Source organism: Rousettus aegyptiacus, unplaced genomic scaffold, assembly GCF_014176215.1.
Source record: "Rousettus aegyptiacus isolate mRouAeg1 unplaced genomic scaffold, mRouAeg1.p scaffold_m13_p_13, whole genome shotgun sequence".
NCBI classification, from domain to species: Eukaryota; Metazoa; Chordata; class Mammalia; order Chiroptera; family Pteropodidae; genus Rousettus; species Rousettus aegyptiacus.
In genome coordinates, this window is record NW_023416288.1 from 59,637,965 (window position 1) to 59,657,608 (window position 19,644).

Genomic DNA, 19,644 nt, shown 5'->3' on the forward strand with positions numbered 1-19,644 from the left:
ATGCAGCAGATATAAAACCAAGAGCATAACAGATATAAAAGATAAGGGTTTTCCCAAGAGCCTCTGGCTGCTTCCAGTTTGTTATTTTAAAGAAAGGGGCATGGTTCTTCTTTGCATACATGTTTGTCTCTCAAGTCCACTTGTTAATGATTCCAGAAAAGGAACAATAGCTCTTCACATATATCGGAATGGTGTTTATATGAACATTGAGGAAAATTAGAGGTATTTTATATTAAAAATGCAAACTTTCTTTAAAGTGAGCACTTTAGATGTCCCTTTTTCACTTTAGAAATTTCACCTTTACTCTTCCACAAGTAAATGGATTTTTCATCACCACCAATTGCTAGGCACAAGGTAAGAAAAAAGGCAAAAGTACTGCCTTTTGTTTGACCAGCAACAATGACATAAAGACTTGGTGACTGCAGCAAAATTATACTAATTACCAGAGACTAGCTGGGCATCCTCAAATTGAGGCTCTCAGAAGTAATTTACTACCATAAACTGACTCAATTACAGCAATTTTAATTTCATATTCCTGTAGTTCATTTTTTCCATTTTTTTTTTCTCCTCGTAACTTTATTGGTCTTTTGGTAGGATTTTTATGCTAGATTTGTAACATTCTCTTGAAGCTTGAAATTAAAATTTCATTCTACCAATTTAGTCCCTTCCCATTTGGCGAACACCTTTTCTGATTCTTGCATCTCTAACGGAGCTGAAAATTAATATGACTTTGTTTAATTCTTTGATTATGCAAAAGAATCATCAACGATGTTAGCATGGTTCTTTGTGTATAGTAGGTCCGCAGTTATAATAAAAGTCTTACACTCCTAAAGCGCCTCACCTCTTAGAGGACCGCAGAACTCTTCACACACTACTCAGAGGAAACACCTCCACGCCACTCACTCCAGCTGCCCCGCAGGTGAAATGCAAGCTCTGATGAAATAGCGTTTCCTCAAAAGAATTACATCATATAAGCTCTGAGGACCCTAAAGACTTAACATTTCAAAAAGGCAATTATAAACAAAACATGTCCCTGGAAGAAGTGGATTTAATTTACAGCAAGTATAGTTCACTTATAGCAGGATATGAATAAAAATTTTTTGAATAAGGAGAAAATCAAAATGAAAAATCAAAACGTGAATTCTTTTTCCAAATAAGGACAATTTTGGATAGTTTTATTTTAATTTAACCTGCAATCAAACTTTTCACTGTTCTTCCAAATGTATTATGACACCTACAATGAAAATGATGGCAATGAGTAAGCACCAGTTATCTAGTAACGATACTGTGATACACTCAATTATCAATGATTTCTCTTAACGTTATTTCATGCCCTTTACCTGAATCCCTGAGCTGATCTACCTGGATGACAGAAACCATGGGATGGTATAATTGCTCTAGAGTATAAGAGAAAGCAGGGTGCACTGGTCTCCTGGGAACTTTTTCACAATGTTATGATTCCTCTGCCACATGCCTTTTAAATCTACAAAGTTCATCATATTTACTAGGCATTTAAAATTCAATCTTAAATAAATCAATCAATAGATATGTTTTGGAGTATCTACTACTCATTCATTCAAAAAATATTTATTAGGTGCATACTGCACATAAGAAGCTATGTCAAATTCTTGGGTAGAGTAGAACCACAATTAATGAATAACAGTCCCTTTTCTCAAAAGGCTGAAAGACCAGTTGACAAATGAATTAAAAATTGAAAGTGCAAAAGAACTGTGAGAAACTTAAAGACAAGTAAGAAATGGTCCTCCAGAGGACTTTTATCTGATTGAAATGAAAGATGTAGATTCTGCAAAGGAAGAAAAATAGGAGACATGTCAAATAAGTGATAAAAACAAAAAGTGCAACGAATTCTTGAAATGATCAGTGACTGTCATAGATGTGACCACACAGAGCACACGGGAGCACGGCAGACGAGGTGCCCAGGAATGCGGCAAAGGCAGACGGAGAGACGCGAAGCACAGACAAAAGCACTGGTGTGAGAAAGAACAGACTCATACTGAGAGGACAAAGGGACTAATTTAATTGTAATACAGCATTTCTATAAGAAAAGAATAAAACTAGGTGTGGAGGAACAGGCTTTGTCTAAATTGTAGAAGCATCTGAATGCCAAGCCAAGAAAATGATCTTATCCAACAAACTAGTTTATTACAGGGAAACACAGACCATTTGTAATAAACCTAAAATTTCCTTTGCATTTTCAATTTACTTCTTTGATTATAGACTGGCCCACACATCATCATCAGACCATAAGGAGTCCAGCTTTTCTCCAGGAGTCCATTCCCATCCAGGAACGTGACATTATCAGATTTCTACAGGATACAGGAAAAGTCTATGGTCATCCAGCCCACTGAATAACCTTTTTCCTTAAAGTAAAATCCTGGGAGGAGTGGAAACAGAACTGGTATTATATTCCCAGCAGCTACTCTATTCCCAAAACACCCCAGGGGAGCCAGTGTGCAACCCTGTTAGGTTATTATGAGTCTTTGAAGAAGACCCTGACCTCATACATACCAGCCACTCTCTCAAATTGACTCACCTTCAGTGAGGGCCCTGACTGACCCTACTAGTGCTGCATCCCATACAGCGAGGAGTTAATTCTATAAAATCAGGCAGGAGGGTGCAGGGTCAGCCTCAGGGCAGTGAAGCTCCCCTTTAGCCTATGTCAGTCAGCAGAGCATCTAAAACATGCCTGGGTAAAGAAAAACAAGAGATGGTGTTTCTTTTTGATCACAGCAGGTGACCAGATCATCAACAAGGGCCCAGACTCAGAGAAGAAAGAAATGAAAAAGCCTTCAGGGATAGTCAGTCTATTTCTCCACTGATGCACATTAAATTCTGTCAAATGCCCAATGAAATTCAATTCCATTGTCCTGGGGACTATCCTATGGTCCAAAGTAGAAGTGTTCCCTGACGTTCAGTTTACATTCTGCACTTAATTTCTTTATGCCGTGTTCACGTATACTATTGTGAAAGTAAATAATTCCTTTCACACTTGAATTTTTAAGAATTACTATAAAGTCTCACCCTCATTGTTCCCAATGCATTTGCATTTGAATTTCCAGTCAAAAGCATCTGACCTACATCATCAATAGTTATTTTGTATTCCCTTTCCCAGCACAGCAGGCACTGCCATACTTGTTGATCCCTTGATAAAAACACAAGTGACAATAAACAAGTACTTGCTTAATTTTGCTTTGGAGCCCCTTTGTGATAATCTGTTATCTGTGAAAATGCTTGAGTAACCCCTCAAAAAGTGTTCTATATTAAACCAATTATTGGCTAGTCATAACTCTCTGAGTGACTAACATTACGATGACGATATTTCTTCAGTATCATCCTATCTTTGAAAAGGTTAACATCTTTTTGCTTCCATGCTCATTCCTAAACATGCCAACTTTTCCAAAAAGCACCGAGACTTGCCTCATCTGAAGCCCTTAATCACTACAGATGCTCTGCTTGGGACTCCCACCCGTCTGTCTATCATTCCGATGCACACGTGTCCAACACCCGATGCAGCATCCCAGATGCCGCCTCACCAGAACTGAGTAGACAGGGATGACTGGCCCCAGATCTGTGATGAGATGCTGTTTTGTGCAGCACAGCCCAAAATAGTGCTGGCCTTTTTCACTGCCATATCACGTTGCTAACACATATCTAATATGCTGTCATTTATCACCCTCGTGAGACTGGCTATGTCGTGCTGAGCTTTCGTCATCTGTTGTATGTAGTTCACTTGGCGGCAGCCCTTGTCTTCCTTAGATGGAATACATATTTTAAAGCGATGAATTTTGTTGGCGTTGTTCACTTTATAATTTCAAAATCCTTCGAAACTTTTAGGCAATTAATTGAAGAATATTCATGCCACTACTAAAAAAAATTTGCATCTCTGAATGCTATAAAATTTGTTATCTTACTAATGAAAAACTAAATTTAAATGATTTTTAAGACCACTTGCCTTGAAGAAGTGCCCATCACCTTTTTTCAATACTTGGTTGTATTATGAGCATAGATTCAACAATCAACACTTATTCTGTCCATTCTTCTACAACTGGACAAAAGTATACATAAAACATAGGTGGGTAAGTATGATGGTGTTAAACAGTTTGAGATCTCTGAGAAACACATTTTCTCAAGATCCTTCAAGTTAGGAAGAATGTTTTTATGACCATATGCAGTTTTTGTAGCTTTCCATTAACCACATTCCCTGGAGTTCTGATGGATATAAGAATGGACGAACAAGAGAAGATATCAAGAAACTGGTGCCCACTCTCACTAACCAATTCTCAGTAATGGTGTAGGTTAAGCTGGCTAATAGAGATTCAGAGGGAAACAAATATCAAATCATCTCAACTTCAAGGTCTTTTCCTTACTGCTGGCCCAAATATACTTCCTGTCCTGCTTGCTCTGTTTCTTTACTTCCTTCCAGGCTCACTTCCAGACCTGTTAAAACAGGCTTTTACTTCTTCTTCATGGTGTCTGTCCACATCCCCTAAGGAATTGCCAGCTTCTGAAAGCCACCGCCCTTGACCTAAACAACATTTGGCTTCTGCTAAAAAATTTGCTATTGCATCACCCACATAGGATGACAAAAATTCAAAAGTAAAATGTGGCATCAGTCCAAGAAACACCATCTCTAGGGACTGTATAATATGCTCTTCATGGCAACTATGGATAGCTGTTGAGCTGGTGAGCTACTTAAGGGAAATAGTCCTCACTTCACTTTCATACTCATGAGCTTCTGATCTGGTCCATTTATATAGCTTCAGCTTTATCATTAGACGATCCCTAAATTTCTGTCTCCTGCCCTAACCTCTCTACTAGCCTCCTATGCTCAATCTCTACTGGCCTATAACACAACTCTACAAGATATTCTTCCAATAACTCAAAGTCAACAGGCACAAAGTACCATCTTCCAGCTCCTGATTCCCAACCACCCAGGTTCAAAACTTCACCTTGATGATGGCTCCCCATGTCTTAGAGTCAGTGTTTAAAGGTTTCAAAAATTCACTCTTCTTTCAAAATCTCTGTCCTCTTTCTTTTCACTGTCCCTACCCAAGTCTCATATTTCCCTCTTGACCTGAACTTGCCCTATTGTTATCTCTCCATCTATTTCCTTCCCTGCCAATTCATTTTGCACCCTGCTGCCAGATAAATCATCCTAAAACTTATTTTCACCATTTTGCTCCTCTATCAAAAAAGCATATCGACCATCATCTATGAAGTAATCATGCCCTCCATCAACTTAAATCTGATTAGACTTCCAGACACAAGTTACAAGACAATAACAAATAGCAAATGACACCAATGGAAAGCAATCAACAAAATCCAGAATGTAGAAAGTTCTACAGGACAAATGATTTGGTATCTTCAGTAAATAAATTTCAAGGGGTTAAAAGAAAGAGAAGGATGGAAGGAAACTTACAGGTAAAAGAGTCTTAAACTTATCAAACTGCAAAATTTAAACCTTATTCGGATTCTATTTAAATGAACTGTAAAAAACATAATTACAATACCTGACACAACTTGAAATGTAAACACTGACTGGATATCTGATAAGAAAGAAATTATGTTTCAGGTACGGTTATGTTTTCTTTAAGAGTCCTTATCTTTTAGAGATTCATGTTGAAATACAGATAAAATAGTATAATCTCTAATTTTTTTTTTCCAAAATAAAGGAAAGGTAAAAGAGTAGGGGTAGAAAAGAAACAACATGACCGTAAATTGATAACTCCCAAAACTGGTGAAGTTGGATGGACGAGTACATGAAGGTTCATTATACGTGTCTATGTATTTCTGAACATATTTGAAATTTTCTATACCAAAAAAAAAAAAGAAAAGAAAAAAGTAACAGCCCTCTACCAAAAGGGGTAAAGTCCAAACTCAATCTCTTATTCATTCCAAATTATTCAACTTTATTTTTTTGGTAATACTTTCTAAGAAAACAAATGAACAAACAAGCCAAAAAACCTCCCTTCTCTTTACCTTTCTATACTACTATTCATATTATATATTCAACTCTAACGTAATGTGACATACAGCAAAAAATTATAGCAAGTAGAAATACATTACAATGTGCCAAGTTCCACTCTGTCCATGAACTCAGCAACTCTAACCCATTCTGACCTCTTCCTTTTACAATCTCCTCTAGCACTTGTGTTCACATAGAATATTTTTCCATGGGACCCTAAACTGCTGTATATTATGTTTTGTCTTAGGTTAAAATAATTTCATAGTGCTTTTATATGACCATTTTAAAAAAGAAGTATATTTTTCTCTTGGTTTTAATATGACCAAACCTATCTCTTAACCAGTGTCCATTAGAATCATTTAGAATCCTACTGAGGGAGGCTTTCCAGATGCGGGGTCAACAGGTAATTCTGATTCTATGTTCCTGTTTTAAGACAGTAGAGAAGACCAAACTAAGATTGACCATGACTAGTATAACAGAATCCAGAAGACTCCATAACCGGATCATGCATGTTTAAAACGGCAAACCATGGGACTCGACAGGTCACACCCAGCACACCGTCTGACCTCTGCATCAGTGCCTGTCACCTCAACCATGGCGATCTGATGCTCCACAACACAGCTGAGCTTCACAGAAAACTCTTCTTTCAGTAACTCTTTCATTAGCAGGACTCATTCAAATAATGGTGATTCTATAGGCTCAAATAAAAAGAAATACTATAACAGCAGGTTCTATATCATCTTTCACCTCAAAAGGTTTACGGTCAAAGGCATAAAATAATAACATCCTGCGTTTTAACTTCCACTCAATTTCTATATTAAGCTTTGTGTACTATGAAACACACACATCGGTAATGTCTTTGATTTCTATATTCTAAACTTTATCCAGAACGACAATATAAGCAATGAAAACTAACATAGTTACTAGAATACAGTCCTCACTGGAGTGACAAATAGGCACAGATGCACATCCTCAAAGGAACAGTAATCCCCAGAACTTCTTTGTGCTCCCTGCTGACAACCATTTCATAAAGGTAATATATATATATATATATAACAGAAAATTAAACTACTCCAAAAATAGGAGGGGAGCAGAGGGGGAAAGCAGGAAGAAAGGGGTGAGTAGAGGGTGTGGGAAAGGGAGGCTCGACGACCACTAACAGCTGTGACTACCAAAATATTCAGAACATTCAGATGATCTAATCTGAAGCCACTGCAATACATGAATGAAATAATCTTAATTTCCTTAATCTATACAGTAATGCAAAGGCTTGAACCAATTTTACTGCATTTATCAAAATCTTTGGCATTTTAAAAGTGGAGAAGCCAAATTTCTATTCAGTGACTCCTATTCTTCTTAAACTTGAAATCCTCAATCTTCGTAATGTGAAAACATGTACATATGTACAGATGTAAATACACTGCCTGCTATACATACACTTAGCAAAACGCCTAGTGTGACATATTCCTCAACACGAAGCCCTCGTTTTACAAATATATGGACTAAAATCATTTCAACTAAATAAATTAAAAGGGTATCACAGGTTTTAAATTAAATGTCAAGATGTCAAAGTATAACCCGGAGTCCATTTATAAACCACTGACTTAACAATTTAAAAAGATGAGGCAAGCTGAGTTCTACATTTGACCTTTTGGTGATAAAAAATTGATTTAAAATTCTTATCTCAGTTTTTCCATCTCTAAAATGGAGACAAAATGACATGATAAAAACAAAAGTCAAAGAGATTAATAAGATAAAAGAAAGCATTTTAGTGCTTGAGTCTAAAGTGACAGATAAAGTGTAATTACTGTAAGAATCTTTATAAGCTCACTTGAACAAAACAATTCCATGAAAGACCTGTATTTTCCTAAAGGCGACTTCAGTGGTCTTTGTTTTTATTTAATATGATCAAACTAGTAAAACTTGCTGAGCCTGGTAATCATTTAAACATTCTCTAACCAAGTAAGAGTAGTAGGCAAGAATAAAATGTTAGCCTTTATCTTGTGACCAAGACCCAGAGCAACAATCTCATACCACAGTCTGCTTCCAGTGGATCATTCTGCAAAATCAAACCTACAAACCCCACAATATTTTGGCAGAATAAAGATAGCCACAAATTCTTTGCCACTCTTCCCACTGAATGAACTGTGTTCTTCCCCCTTGAATCTGGGCTGCCCTTTTGACCAACAGAATGTGGCAGACGTGACAGCATGTAAAATCCAAAGGTGGGCCTTAGGACACGCTAACTTTAGGCTCTGCCTTTGCATTTTAGAATGCTCCTCACTAGAAGGCACCTGTCGTGTAAGAAGACCAAACACCTTGAGACCACCATGTGGCAAGGTCCTATGACAAGAAAAACCATGCAGAGAAACCTTCTTGGACTTCCTAATCCAGCCTGGTCTTTAGGTGAAGAAACCACGTGAACGATCACAGTTAATACCACATGAAGTAAAAAGGACCACCCAGCTGAGCCCTAACTAAATTTGTGACTCACAGAACTGGGAGCAAATAAAATGGCTGTGTCTTAAGCCACGAAGTTTCTCAGTAATATGGGATGCAGCAATGAACTAAAAGAACTACCACTATACAAGAACTTAGGCATACTTACCAATGATTTCCATGACCAGAATAGGTTAAGAAAAAAAATTTTTTTCTAATTCATGAAAATATAATCTTTGTTGCTCTAAAATCTCAGGTAGATAAGAGTAACATTAGTGAAGCAATGTCAGTTGCTTTAATTTCATTTAAATCATAGGACGAAACTCTATACTTCACACTCTTTCACCTGTCACCATTAATCACCACCACTTATTATGGCCTCTTTGTTCCTAGCAACCCCTTTGCTTTGGCCCAAGTGCACCAAAGCCTGATAAGCACGCGGCCTTCACGAGGACACTTAAATCATTTGAGGAGCACTTGGCCTTTAATGGTCCAAAGTCTCATACAAAACCAGACAAAGATAAGTTTTGGGCGTGTGGGGCTGAAAGGAAGACCTGCTACTTCTACCCTTGGGTCTGCTAGACTAAGGTCTAACCAGACACAAGTAGACCCTCCCCGGGTAACAGGAAATTTAAAGAGATCGGACTTTCCACCAGATCCACTTATTCTGGGCTATCAGCTGTCAAGCTGTTACTTTCTAAGTTTGTCCCTGTATTGAGGTATCCATGATGTTCACCTCAGGTTTCGCTGGCCTTATACTCCTGAGCACTCTGACTTGTGCATTTGCCACATCTACACTGGGAGCCAAAAGGATCTCTTTTGCTACTCATCAATTTGTGCTTTAAGCATTAGCAGTGAACATAAAATATCGGAAGAGTCTCGGCACTATAGAAGCTGAGCCCCATTTAGAGGAAGATTTCTCCTTTAGCTTACAAAGGTTAACTTAATTCTGTTCATAGGGCAACATACTATCTATCCATTTACAAGGCGGAACAAAAATTCTAGGAGTCGGCATCTTTCTGGAGACTCAGTAGCCTGGTTGACAACATGATTGTAATATGCCACCCAAAAATGAGGCTATCAAAGTTTTAAACGCTGAGAAATGATGAAACTATTTCTGCAGGAACAATTTCACAAGTTATCTGGCTTGAAATACTGACAAAAAGCTAGTTTTAAGGTATGGAATCCTCAGCTAGCCAAAATATCAAATGAAACGAAACCTAAGAATAAACTGGTTTCAGATCTGGATTCGAAATAGAAATTGCATCCGTCTCCTCAAGAAAGCTTTCCAGTTCATGGATCAGTACCAGTAAGATTTGTGGATTTTCCTACCCAACAGCAAACTTCAAGTTCTTTCTGCCTGAGGTTAATTTTATCATTATTTAAAGACTCATGTGGCAGTTAACAAAAGTAAAAATATTTTATGTTCTATCTCTGTTAATCTCCAGGAAAAAAGAGATCGAGGCCTAAAAATTGAAGTGACCTGTTTTGGGGGTCACCATCAGGGGCGAACAGTGTAACTGGACTCCCTGCCTCCATCTGCAGATCACTGCTTAGCACAGCGAAGGGTTACACATTTAAGCCAACAATGGCTAACTGGGCAGCGGTGTTTTTAAAAAAGAGATGAAAAAAGTGAGATTTTTTTCAGAATCACAGAACCTGAAAAATGGGTTTGTTCAAAGTGATTCTCTTATTTCCTATATTATGCAGAATCCCACAATAAATGGAATATTGTTTCTAATGTATCTCAACTTTATATACTTGATGTGCAGCCAATAGTGTGACAGGCATGTCACCAAGTAAGTGACATTTTGGAAGGTGCTGCTGAGCTCAAAGAGGCAAAAACATGTATTTCTATTATCACAGTTTCAAAAAAAAAAAGTGTGAAACTGAAAAAGGAGCGTCACGGTGTGTGGTCACAGGGCTGACACCAGGAGAAAACTCTGACACCCTGTTACTATGATAGCTACAGCCTTGTGTCCTCACTAAGCCGTCCCCAGACACAAATGCACTGAGACAAATGAGCCTTCCAACTACAGAATGGATCCTGCCTGCCAGGGAAAGCCCAGGCTCTAGGGGAGAAAAACTGCTGAAGTCTTTACAGGATCAAAAATTATTTTCTTTTCCAAGATTCAATAACAACAGAACAATTCAGTTTTTCAGCAAAAAAAAAAAAAAAAAAAAAACATTTTCCGTTCAAGGAAACACTGAAATTTGAACTCGAGACACTTGTAACTCCATTCATCATATGATCCCATTACCTTCATTCATGCTGGTACATACTTAACCGAAGGTGTCTTTTGGTCTTCTCAATGACTTTGTTCTCCAAGAATGACTTTAACAGAAAGAGTATTCCACCAACAAGTAGATGAAAACTAAATTGGCCCTAAGCATATAAAATTCTACGTGGAAACTGAAAACAAAAATCTTTTCTAAATCCATGCTGGGGAATATTCTCCTGTGTACTACTAGTGCCAGATTGCTATCATAGTAATGGTTGCACAACTCTGTAAATATACTAAAAATCACTGACATCTATACTTTAAATGGGTGAATCTTATGGTATGTAAATCATATCTCAATCAAGCTATTTAAATAAACAAATAACTCATTTCATAATATCAAGATAGGATTCCCAAATCACTCTTTTAAAACCACATATGTGAAAAGCAAAACTCATTTACTATGTGAAAAACATTTTTAGTCATTTTTACATTTTAAGTTAATGTCTGATAGAACTTAAAGTTTCTTAGTTTATTATAAATATTAATATGACATAAATAGGTTTTATTAGGTCATGTAGGAATCATGTACATTTGACAAAATATGAAAGCTAAGGCATGATATCTTATTTTGTTCCTGACCATAATTCTTCACAATAGTATTATAAATAGGATCCTAAAAGATTGATGAATTTAGAACATTTATCTAAGTCAAATAGCAGAGATCATAAAAACTTATGAAGTATTTTATAATCTTGTGAGACTAGGATTACATAGTCCATACCATACTATGTATTCGGGTTTCAAATGCCATAGTATTATGATAAAAAAAATTCTATTTGATGATATTATATATTCCAATAGAGTATGTTTGCATAATACAAACTATTTTTATTAGTATTTCATGGTATACCTCCTTTCATTTGTATATTTTTAATCTATCTACATATTTATATTTAAAGTATATCTCTCACACCCAAAATAAAAAACTTGTATTAAAACATGGATATATAGTCTTCAAAATACCACTGTTAAAAACGGTCAAAAAAAAGGCTATGAGTCTATGGCCATGCTACCCTGAACAAGCCCTATATCTGATCTCAGAAGCTAAGCAGGGTCGGGCCTGGTTAGTACTTGGATGGGAGACCACCCAGGAAGACCAGGTGCTGTAGGTATAAAAATATAAAAAATAAGGGATTGTAAACTGACAAGGTCCTTGTAATCTGTGAGGTCAATCAAGGGTTGCCTTGCCTAAAATAAATAAATAAATAAATCATTTTTAAAAGCAGGCTATGGAAATGTTCATGCTTAAGTGATACTAAAGGGACCTGGAAAATAAAGGCAATATCTAACCCTAGACCGGATTCTCTACTGGAGAAGAAAAAAAAAAAAAAAAAACTCTATCAAGTAGGATGTTACTGGGGCAACTGACAAAACTAGAACACAGAGAATAGATTTGACAATTTACTGTTAAACTGTTCAGAGAAAAATATTTGTGTGTGTGTGTGTGCATATACATACATGTACATATGTACAGATAGAGAAAACAACTGATAAAGTAAAATATTAATAGCTAAATCTGAATAAAGACATACATGGATGCCCACTGTACTATTCTTATTGTTACAACTCTTCTAAACATTTGAAATTTACAAATTAAAAAGTAATATAAAATGCATCTCATAAACAGTATGGTTGGGTCTTATTTTTTCTTGCTTTTAAGCCAATCTGACAAACTCTGCCTTTTAATTGAAGTGGCCAGTTCATTTACGTTTAATGCAATTACTTATAGGGTAAGTACAAGTCTAACACCTTGCTATTTTCTACTCATCCCATCTTTGCTTTGTTCTTTGCCTATCCTTCCTCTCCTGCTTTCTTTTAGAATAATTAAATATTTACTCACTATTCAGTTTTATCCCCTCTACAAACTTTTTAGCTATACGTCTATTTTACAATTTTAGCATTTGCTCTAGGGATGAAAACATGCATGCTGAACTTACCAGTACACTTTAGCCATCATGCCTCTTCCTATACGGGCATACCTCGTCTTATTGTGCTTCACAGATGTTATGCTTTTTACAAATTGAAGGCAAGACCCTTCAACAGCAAAAAGATTAGGACTCGCTTTACTGCAATACTCCTTTTATTGCCATTGCCCGGAATTGAACCTGCAGTATCTCCGCGGTAAGCCTGTATAATGTAAGAAACTTACAGCACTGCAGTTTCATTTATCCTACTCTCATCATTTGTATAATTATCACACATTTTACTCCTAAATATATTCTAAAACCCACAAATATTATTATTTTAGCTTTAAATAAAAATTAAACAATGAGAAAATTTTATTCTTACACACACATTTACCACTTTTGGTCCTCTTTATATTTTCCTATAGATGGTACCATCTGCATAATTTTCCTTTCCCTTAAAAAAAAAAAAAAAAAACCGTCTATAACATTTCTTGAAGTCCAGGTCTAGTGGTGACGAATTCTCTCAGCTTTAATCCCTCTGAAAAGGTCTCTATTTAACCTACATTTCAAAAAATATTTTCGGTGGATATAAAATTCCAGATTGACAATTTTTGTATTTTCCAGCCCTTTCAGGATGCCATCTATTGATTTCTAGCTTACACCGTTTCTCATGAGATGTTAGAAAAAAAATTTTATCATTGGCAATATGTCTTTTCCTCTGTCTATCTTTAAGATTTTTTTCTTTGGTTTTCAGCAACCTGATGATGATGTATCAAGGTTTTCCTAGTGTTAATCTTGCTCCAGATTTGTTGAGCTTCTTGGATCTGTGGGTTTATGTTTTTCAACAAATTTAGAAAATTTTGGTCACTGTTTCCTCTATAATTTTCTCTCCTTATCTCCCCCCTCTCCTTCCATACCTACAACCACACAAATGTTAGACTACATCATATTGTCCCATAGGACATTATGGCTTCGCTCATTTTTCTTCTCAGTCTAGTTTTCCCTGTGCTTCGGTATAAATTATTTCAATTGATTTATCTTCAAGTTCCCTGATACTTTCTTCTATAGTATGCAATCTGATGCTAAATCTGGTGAATTTTTCATTTCAGATATTATCAACTTTTTAAAATCCCAGTTATCGGTCACATTTTTTGGTGTTTTCACAATTATAACAATTGTATGCTCAACATTATGAACACTTTGTTACTGAGAATCTGGATTATAATGTCTCACTTTATAATGAGTTTTGTTCTGGCAGGCAATTAGTATGCGGGTAGATCAGGCTGATACCATAGATACTTAGTTTGGTCTCTGTCATGCGAGATCTACAGTAACCTTTACCCTACAACTAGAAGGGCCTTGTTCCTAAGACATAACCTTTCTGAGGTCACATCAAAAGCACAGGACATTCAACAAGTCCTCCCCACACTGAGTGGTTTGAACTCCAACATTTCCAAGCATTTGGCACCTTCTGGAATCTCCATGCAGCTCAGTCCCACAATCGCTCTTTCCTACCAGGCGTTGTGGTGTATGCAGCTTCATATTTGAACAAAGGATCACTGGTACTCCAGATTTTTGAGGCTCTTTCGCAATTCTTGCTTCACCAGTGCCCTAAACCACAAATCAAAGCTACCTCTACATCCCTGAACTCTAATCTCTGCCTTTTAGAGAGTCTGCTGCTGTTCAGGTTTCATGTGCTGTCGTTTGAAAAACATCCCCAAAGCAGCAGCTGGGATGACTGTGGAGCTCACCTCATACTTTCTCTTCTCAACTGACCGTGCTGACTGCCTGAGTTCACTCAGTCTTAGAGCTGCCTGCAACAGGCCTTTCAACATGGCCTGAAAATGAAGTCCTTAATTCTATTTTTGAAATCGCTTTAAAATCTATTGTCTTATTTCATCCTTAACATGAATTTGTAACACGAAAGGCACATATTACTCCCATATGATAGATTAGCCAACCAAGATACAAGAAGTTAAACAGCAAGTTTCTAAACAATAAAGGTATTTTACTTAATACCCGAATATTCATCAAACGCCTGCTACGAGCATATAGTAATTGACATAGAAGCAAAAAGGAACTCAGGGAACATGCTACCCATATTCTTTCTACTGAACCATCAATGAAGTACACAGACTGTACTACTGCCTCAAAAAAAAATGCCGAATGAATGAATAAATTCAATCATTCAGCCCACCAGGAACATGTCTATACTCTCAAAAATAACTACAACTTCCATTCATTATTTATTTATTAATGCAAAACTCCTATTTTCCATGCAAGTAATTTCATTCCTGTAGTTATATTTTTTCAATTCCCTACATATACTTAATTTTTTTCATATTAGTAGGTACTGTTAACCAAGACATTTCTATTTAGCTATGTCAAATTTGTTTCAGCTGACTCTTAAATGTATTATTTCTAATTTTCTGGCCAAATCAAATATATTTTACCGGCACATGGAGAGAAAATATAATAAAATTTCTAAATACCATCTCTGCAGCAACATATCAAACAGTAATACCATTCCTCCAATCTTAAACAAATCAAGCAAAATGATGTATTTACACTTATAGATTTATTCTCCTCTCAAAATTAGCTCTTGACCGGTGAGTGATTCACCCCAATGCATGGAAGGGTGGACTGTAGGAAAATGGTCATAAAGTTAACCAACATGTATGTTTATAAAATAGTGTTTAAGAACATTTTTATATTGATTACCTTATTATGTAACTAATTCCAGTGAAGTAAAGTACCTTACAACCAAAAGCCAAATACCATACATCCTTGATCACTACATACTGAGAAGCTCCTTCTGACTTTAAAGGCTGGCAAAAAAAGTTTGTTAAAAGGTCTTGTGAAGATGATAGAGTTCATGAGATCAGTAGCATCACCTTGAAACAAAAACATTACTTTCTCACCCTGTTTAAGAGAATATTGTAGGTGGTTCATTTTTCTGTCATCGTTCCAACCTGTTACTATGAGTCAAGATAGCATCCTTTGTAAAAAGGACCTTACCTGGAGGACATCTTGGATCTTCACCCACACATCTGCCATGTCGTATAATTTGACATCTTCCTGCTGAGTCAGTGGAGTCACGACGGCGTTCTGCAGGTAACCCAGGACCACAGAGTGTGCAGTGGCTACAGCATTAAACTTGTCAAACAGCAACTCCAGCAGTTCTAGAAGTAACCTAGCCAAAAACAACCAAGCAAGTAAATAACAAACATACACACAGAGATGATTTACACTTGGCTGCAAGAAAACCACCAGACTAAAGTGAAGTAGAACACTACAGGTAAACAGCACAATAACAGATTACAACAGGCTTAATTTCAAACAGTTGTATGATCTAAGAAACTTTGGAAAACTTATCTAAGCCTCGATTCCTCTGCTACAAAATGGAAATGACATAAGAATTTAAAAACCAACTGTAAAGCCTCTAAACCACCAGTAGCAGTGCAATACACAAACATTTCAGTGATTACAATACTACCATTTTGTACTCATGTAGACAGTTTCCCCCAAGGAATTCAGGCAATTTTTCAGACAGCAGTTCGGATGTCACATAGACCATGCTATTCCCTAGCAATAAATTGGCCACTTTGGTAAGGATACTAATCCTTTTAGTCGTGGACAGCTGTGCTTACTACATTCAAATGCATGGCTGAGGTTGCCTGAAAAAAATATACACCTGCCAAGCAATCTGACTTTCACCACAGGAAGCAGCTTAGTCATCCGCATTAACTCATTTTTCATAGTGAGAGATGCTGGACACATATTATTACATCAATTTTATATACTCAAGGACACAAAATGAGGTTGGAGGCAGCTGGGCCTAGAACAAAAGTTGATTTCCATGTCAGTGTATTTAGCCACCTACCTCTCACTACAGTTCTAGAATAAAGATGTATATTCAGAGATAGCTCGGAGCTTTATGTCATGGAAGCAAATAATTCCTCTACCACTGAGCTTGCAGTTTCACTGACCACCGGGCTCGGAATCTGCTTTTCCTCTGAACTTATATAGTATTTTATCTACTTCATTTTATCTGACTTAACCACATGTGGCTCACATACGTCTCAGTAAACATGGGTCACGTTTATTTATACATAGACGTTTTACCTCCCTTCTCCATTATTAGTCTTTCGGTGTAGGCACTGCTATATACATCTGTATACTTAGAAGGACTTAGGACAATGATCAGCAAACTCTGCTGAATGAATTTAATGTGGATACCATGAACAAGGACAAAAAATTTTGGATGTGACCTTTATTGCATATTGTGTGGCTCTCAGTTCGTAGTTTCTGAATAGACTTATAAACCAACCTGGAAAGTAGAAAAGCAAGGCAAAAGAGTTTGTCAGCAGTGTCAACTAACGAGATCTTATTACCATTAACAAAAGGTTATGACTACAATCTCATCTAAACATACAGCATGTTATCTATTCCTCTGGCTTCTTTACTGCCCAATTATTATAATTAATGCGTCATTGTGACAGCCAATAACTACCTTAAGATAAAACCCTAATACCTATTTGACAGTTTCATTTAGATGAATCAATAAAATTTATGTCATACTCTCAGTCTAGACTATACATAATCCAGAATTTACACACCGTGTTTATAAATAAGAGCCATCCTACCTTCTGAATGATGATTTTTAAAAATCTTTTAAAGGTCAATTTATGTTTATACTCATATATACCTAAAACGATTCTTCTTTCTCATGTTTGTTATTGGAGAATTACTCAAATATCAGCAAAGAGAGGGACAAATTACTAACAGGAGTGTCTGACACAACAGCCAAAATAGTTAATTCAGTGCAGGGAAATAATCTGTATAAAAGTGGTATCTGGCATCACAGAGTAAATGCCTGATTAAGTGAAGGTCCTATTTTTCAAAAAAAAGATTTATGTTGAGTAGGTAAGCTTGTGGTTCCCAAATATCAATCCACAGACCATAATGTATTTATCAGTGGTGCGTAGCAAAATAAGAAAAATAAGGCCATATATTGACTTTTCACAAAGCTAAATTTGTTTGATATTTTTTTGTACTCTCTTGACAGGAAAATCTGTTATTTTCTCTCATGGTGGCAGTTATATTGCCAAATGTCCCTACTTGACAAAATTAAAACTTTATAACCTTATGTTATACTCCAACATTTTGTGAAATCATATCGATCCATGACATTCAGAAGCCTGAGGCACACTGATGTCCGACTTCCCAACGGCATGAAGTTCTAGGTACATGCCTGCGAAGCAGCAATGAAGCGGAAAACACCAGAAGAGAAGTGGCTCCTCTGAACGGAGGAGTGCTGTCTGGTTATCTCCAGAGCCACCAGCTCATGACTGCTACTCAAGGACAAGAGCAACTCAGAAACCAGGGGACGTGCTCTATTTAGAATAAAGAGACCTAGCAGGGAACTGAGGTGTAAGATGAGATCCATGGTAACTATTAACATCATAGAAAGAGCGATCCCTCGATAAAATATGGAGAGTGCCAACTTCCTTCACTCCTAAATGATCAAGGCCAAGACAGATCTGCTGCAGTGTGACCACCGTAGCCACAGGAGAGACTAAACGGGGGAAGGAAAAAGGGAGAAGAGACAGGCGAGACGTGGTGAGATTCTACTCGTAGCACTTGCTGACTTTGAAACACCCATTTCAAAAAAAGAGAAGTTCTCATTTGCCTTCTCATCACACAATCATGGCAATAATAAAACCTGAAGCTCCAAAATCAAAATTATAACCTTTTGTGCTGTAAATGATACTGTCAAGAGAGTAAAAAGATAACCAATAAAATGAGAGAAACGATTTAGACATCACATGCCTGATAAAGAATTTATAGTTAGAATATCTAAAGAAGGCTCACAACTCATAACAAAAATACAAATAACTGAATTTAAAAGTGGAGAAAGGATCTATCTGAATACACATTTCTCCAAAGAAAATATATGACCACCAATGAGAAAACAAAAAGACGTTCAATATTGTTAGCCATCAGAAACATACAAATCAAAACCGCGAGATACCACTCCAACCCACCAGGATGGCTGTAATCAAACAGACAATAAAAAGTGTCGGTAAGGACGTAGAGAAATTACAACTCTTATACATTGCTGGTGAGAATGTAAAATGTTACAGCTTCTTTGGAAAACAGTTTGGCAGCTCCTCAAACCATTAAACACAGAGTTACTATATGGACCCAGCAATCCCATTCCTAAGTGTGTACCCAAGACACACAAAAACAAACATGTGCACAAAAACTTGTATGCAAATGCTCATAATAGCATTATTCGTAATAGTAATATTAAATAGTAAAAGGGTAAAAGTGGAAACAATCCAACTGTCCATCAACTGACTAATGAGCAAACAAAACATGGTACTTCATACAAAAGCATATGACTTGACTATAAACGGAATGAAGTACTGATACGTGCTACAACGTGCACGAACCTCGAAAACATTATGCTAGGTGAACAAGTCAGAAAATTACATAACGTACTATGCTATTTACACGAAATATCCAGAATAGGCAAATTTATAGAGACAGAAAATATATTTGTGGTTACTTGGGTGGATGGGAATTGACTAATAAAGGGATTTGTTTTGGGTTAGCAAAAAGAATGTTCTGGAATTAGACAGTGGTGATGGTTGCGTAATCCTGTGAATCATCTAAAAACCAATGAATTCTGTACTTTCAGTGGGTAAATTGTATAGCATGTGAATTATATGTCAATATATCTATTTTTTAAAAAACCATCAGCTATGGCTCTGGGTGAAGACAGTAAGGGCCGAACAGGAAAAAAAAAAATGTAAAAGCAGAGAAAGAAGGAACATGGTATCCTAAAATGTGAAGTTTGAAAGCTGACCCCTTCAGATTCTTACTACCAAGAGATATTAGCTCTTTGCTTCTGAATCACTTGTTTTTTGTTTGTTTTTCCTTCTAATATAAGTAACTTGTAAGAAACGAAACAAATTCACTCTTTCCTAGCATTGATCATTCCTAACCTTTTAATTACGAA

The 19,644-nt window shown here is 36.6% G+C and overlaps 1 protein-coding gene and 1 pseudogene across 2 annotated transcripts in view; one reads left to right on the forward strand and one right to left on the reverse strand.

Annotated features, from left to right (window-relative positions):
* The window catches only part of EXOC4 (exocyst complex component 4), a 632,532-nt gene that overhangs the window by 525,030 nt on the left and 87,858 nt on the right, over nt 1-19,644 (reverse strand). For both annotated transcript variants that reach the window (XM_016148762.2, XM_016148763.2), the window contains exon 7: nt 15,636-15,810. In XM_016148762.2, coding sequence (XP_016004248.1) covers nt 15,636-15,810 — 175 coding nt within the window. The remainder of the gene's footprint in view (nt 1-15,635; nt 15,811-19,644) is intronic.
* LOC118611250 lies at nt 11,707-11,822 on the forward strand (annotated as a pseudogene).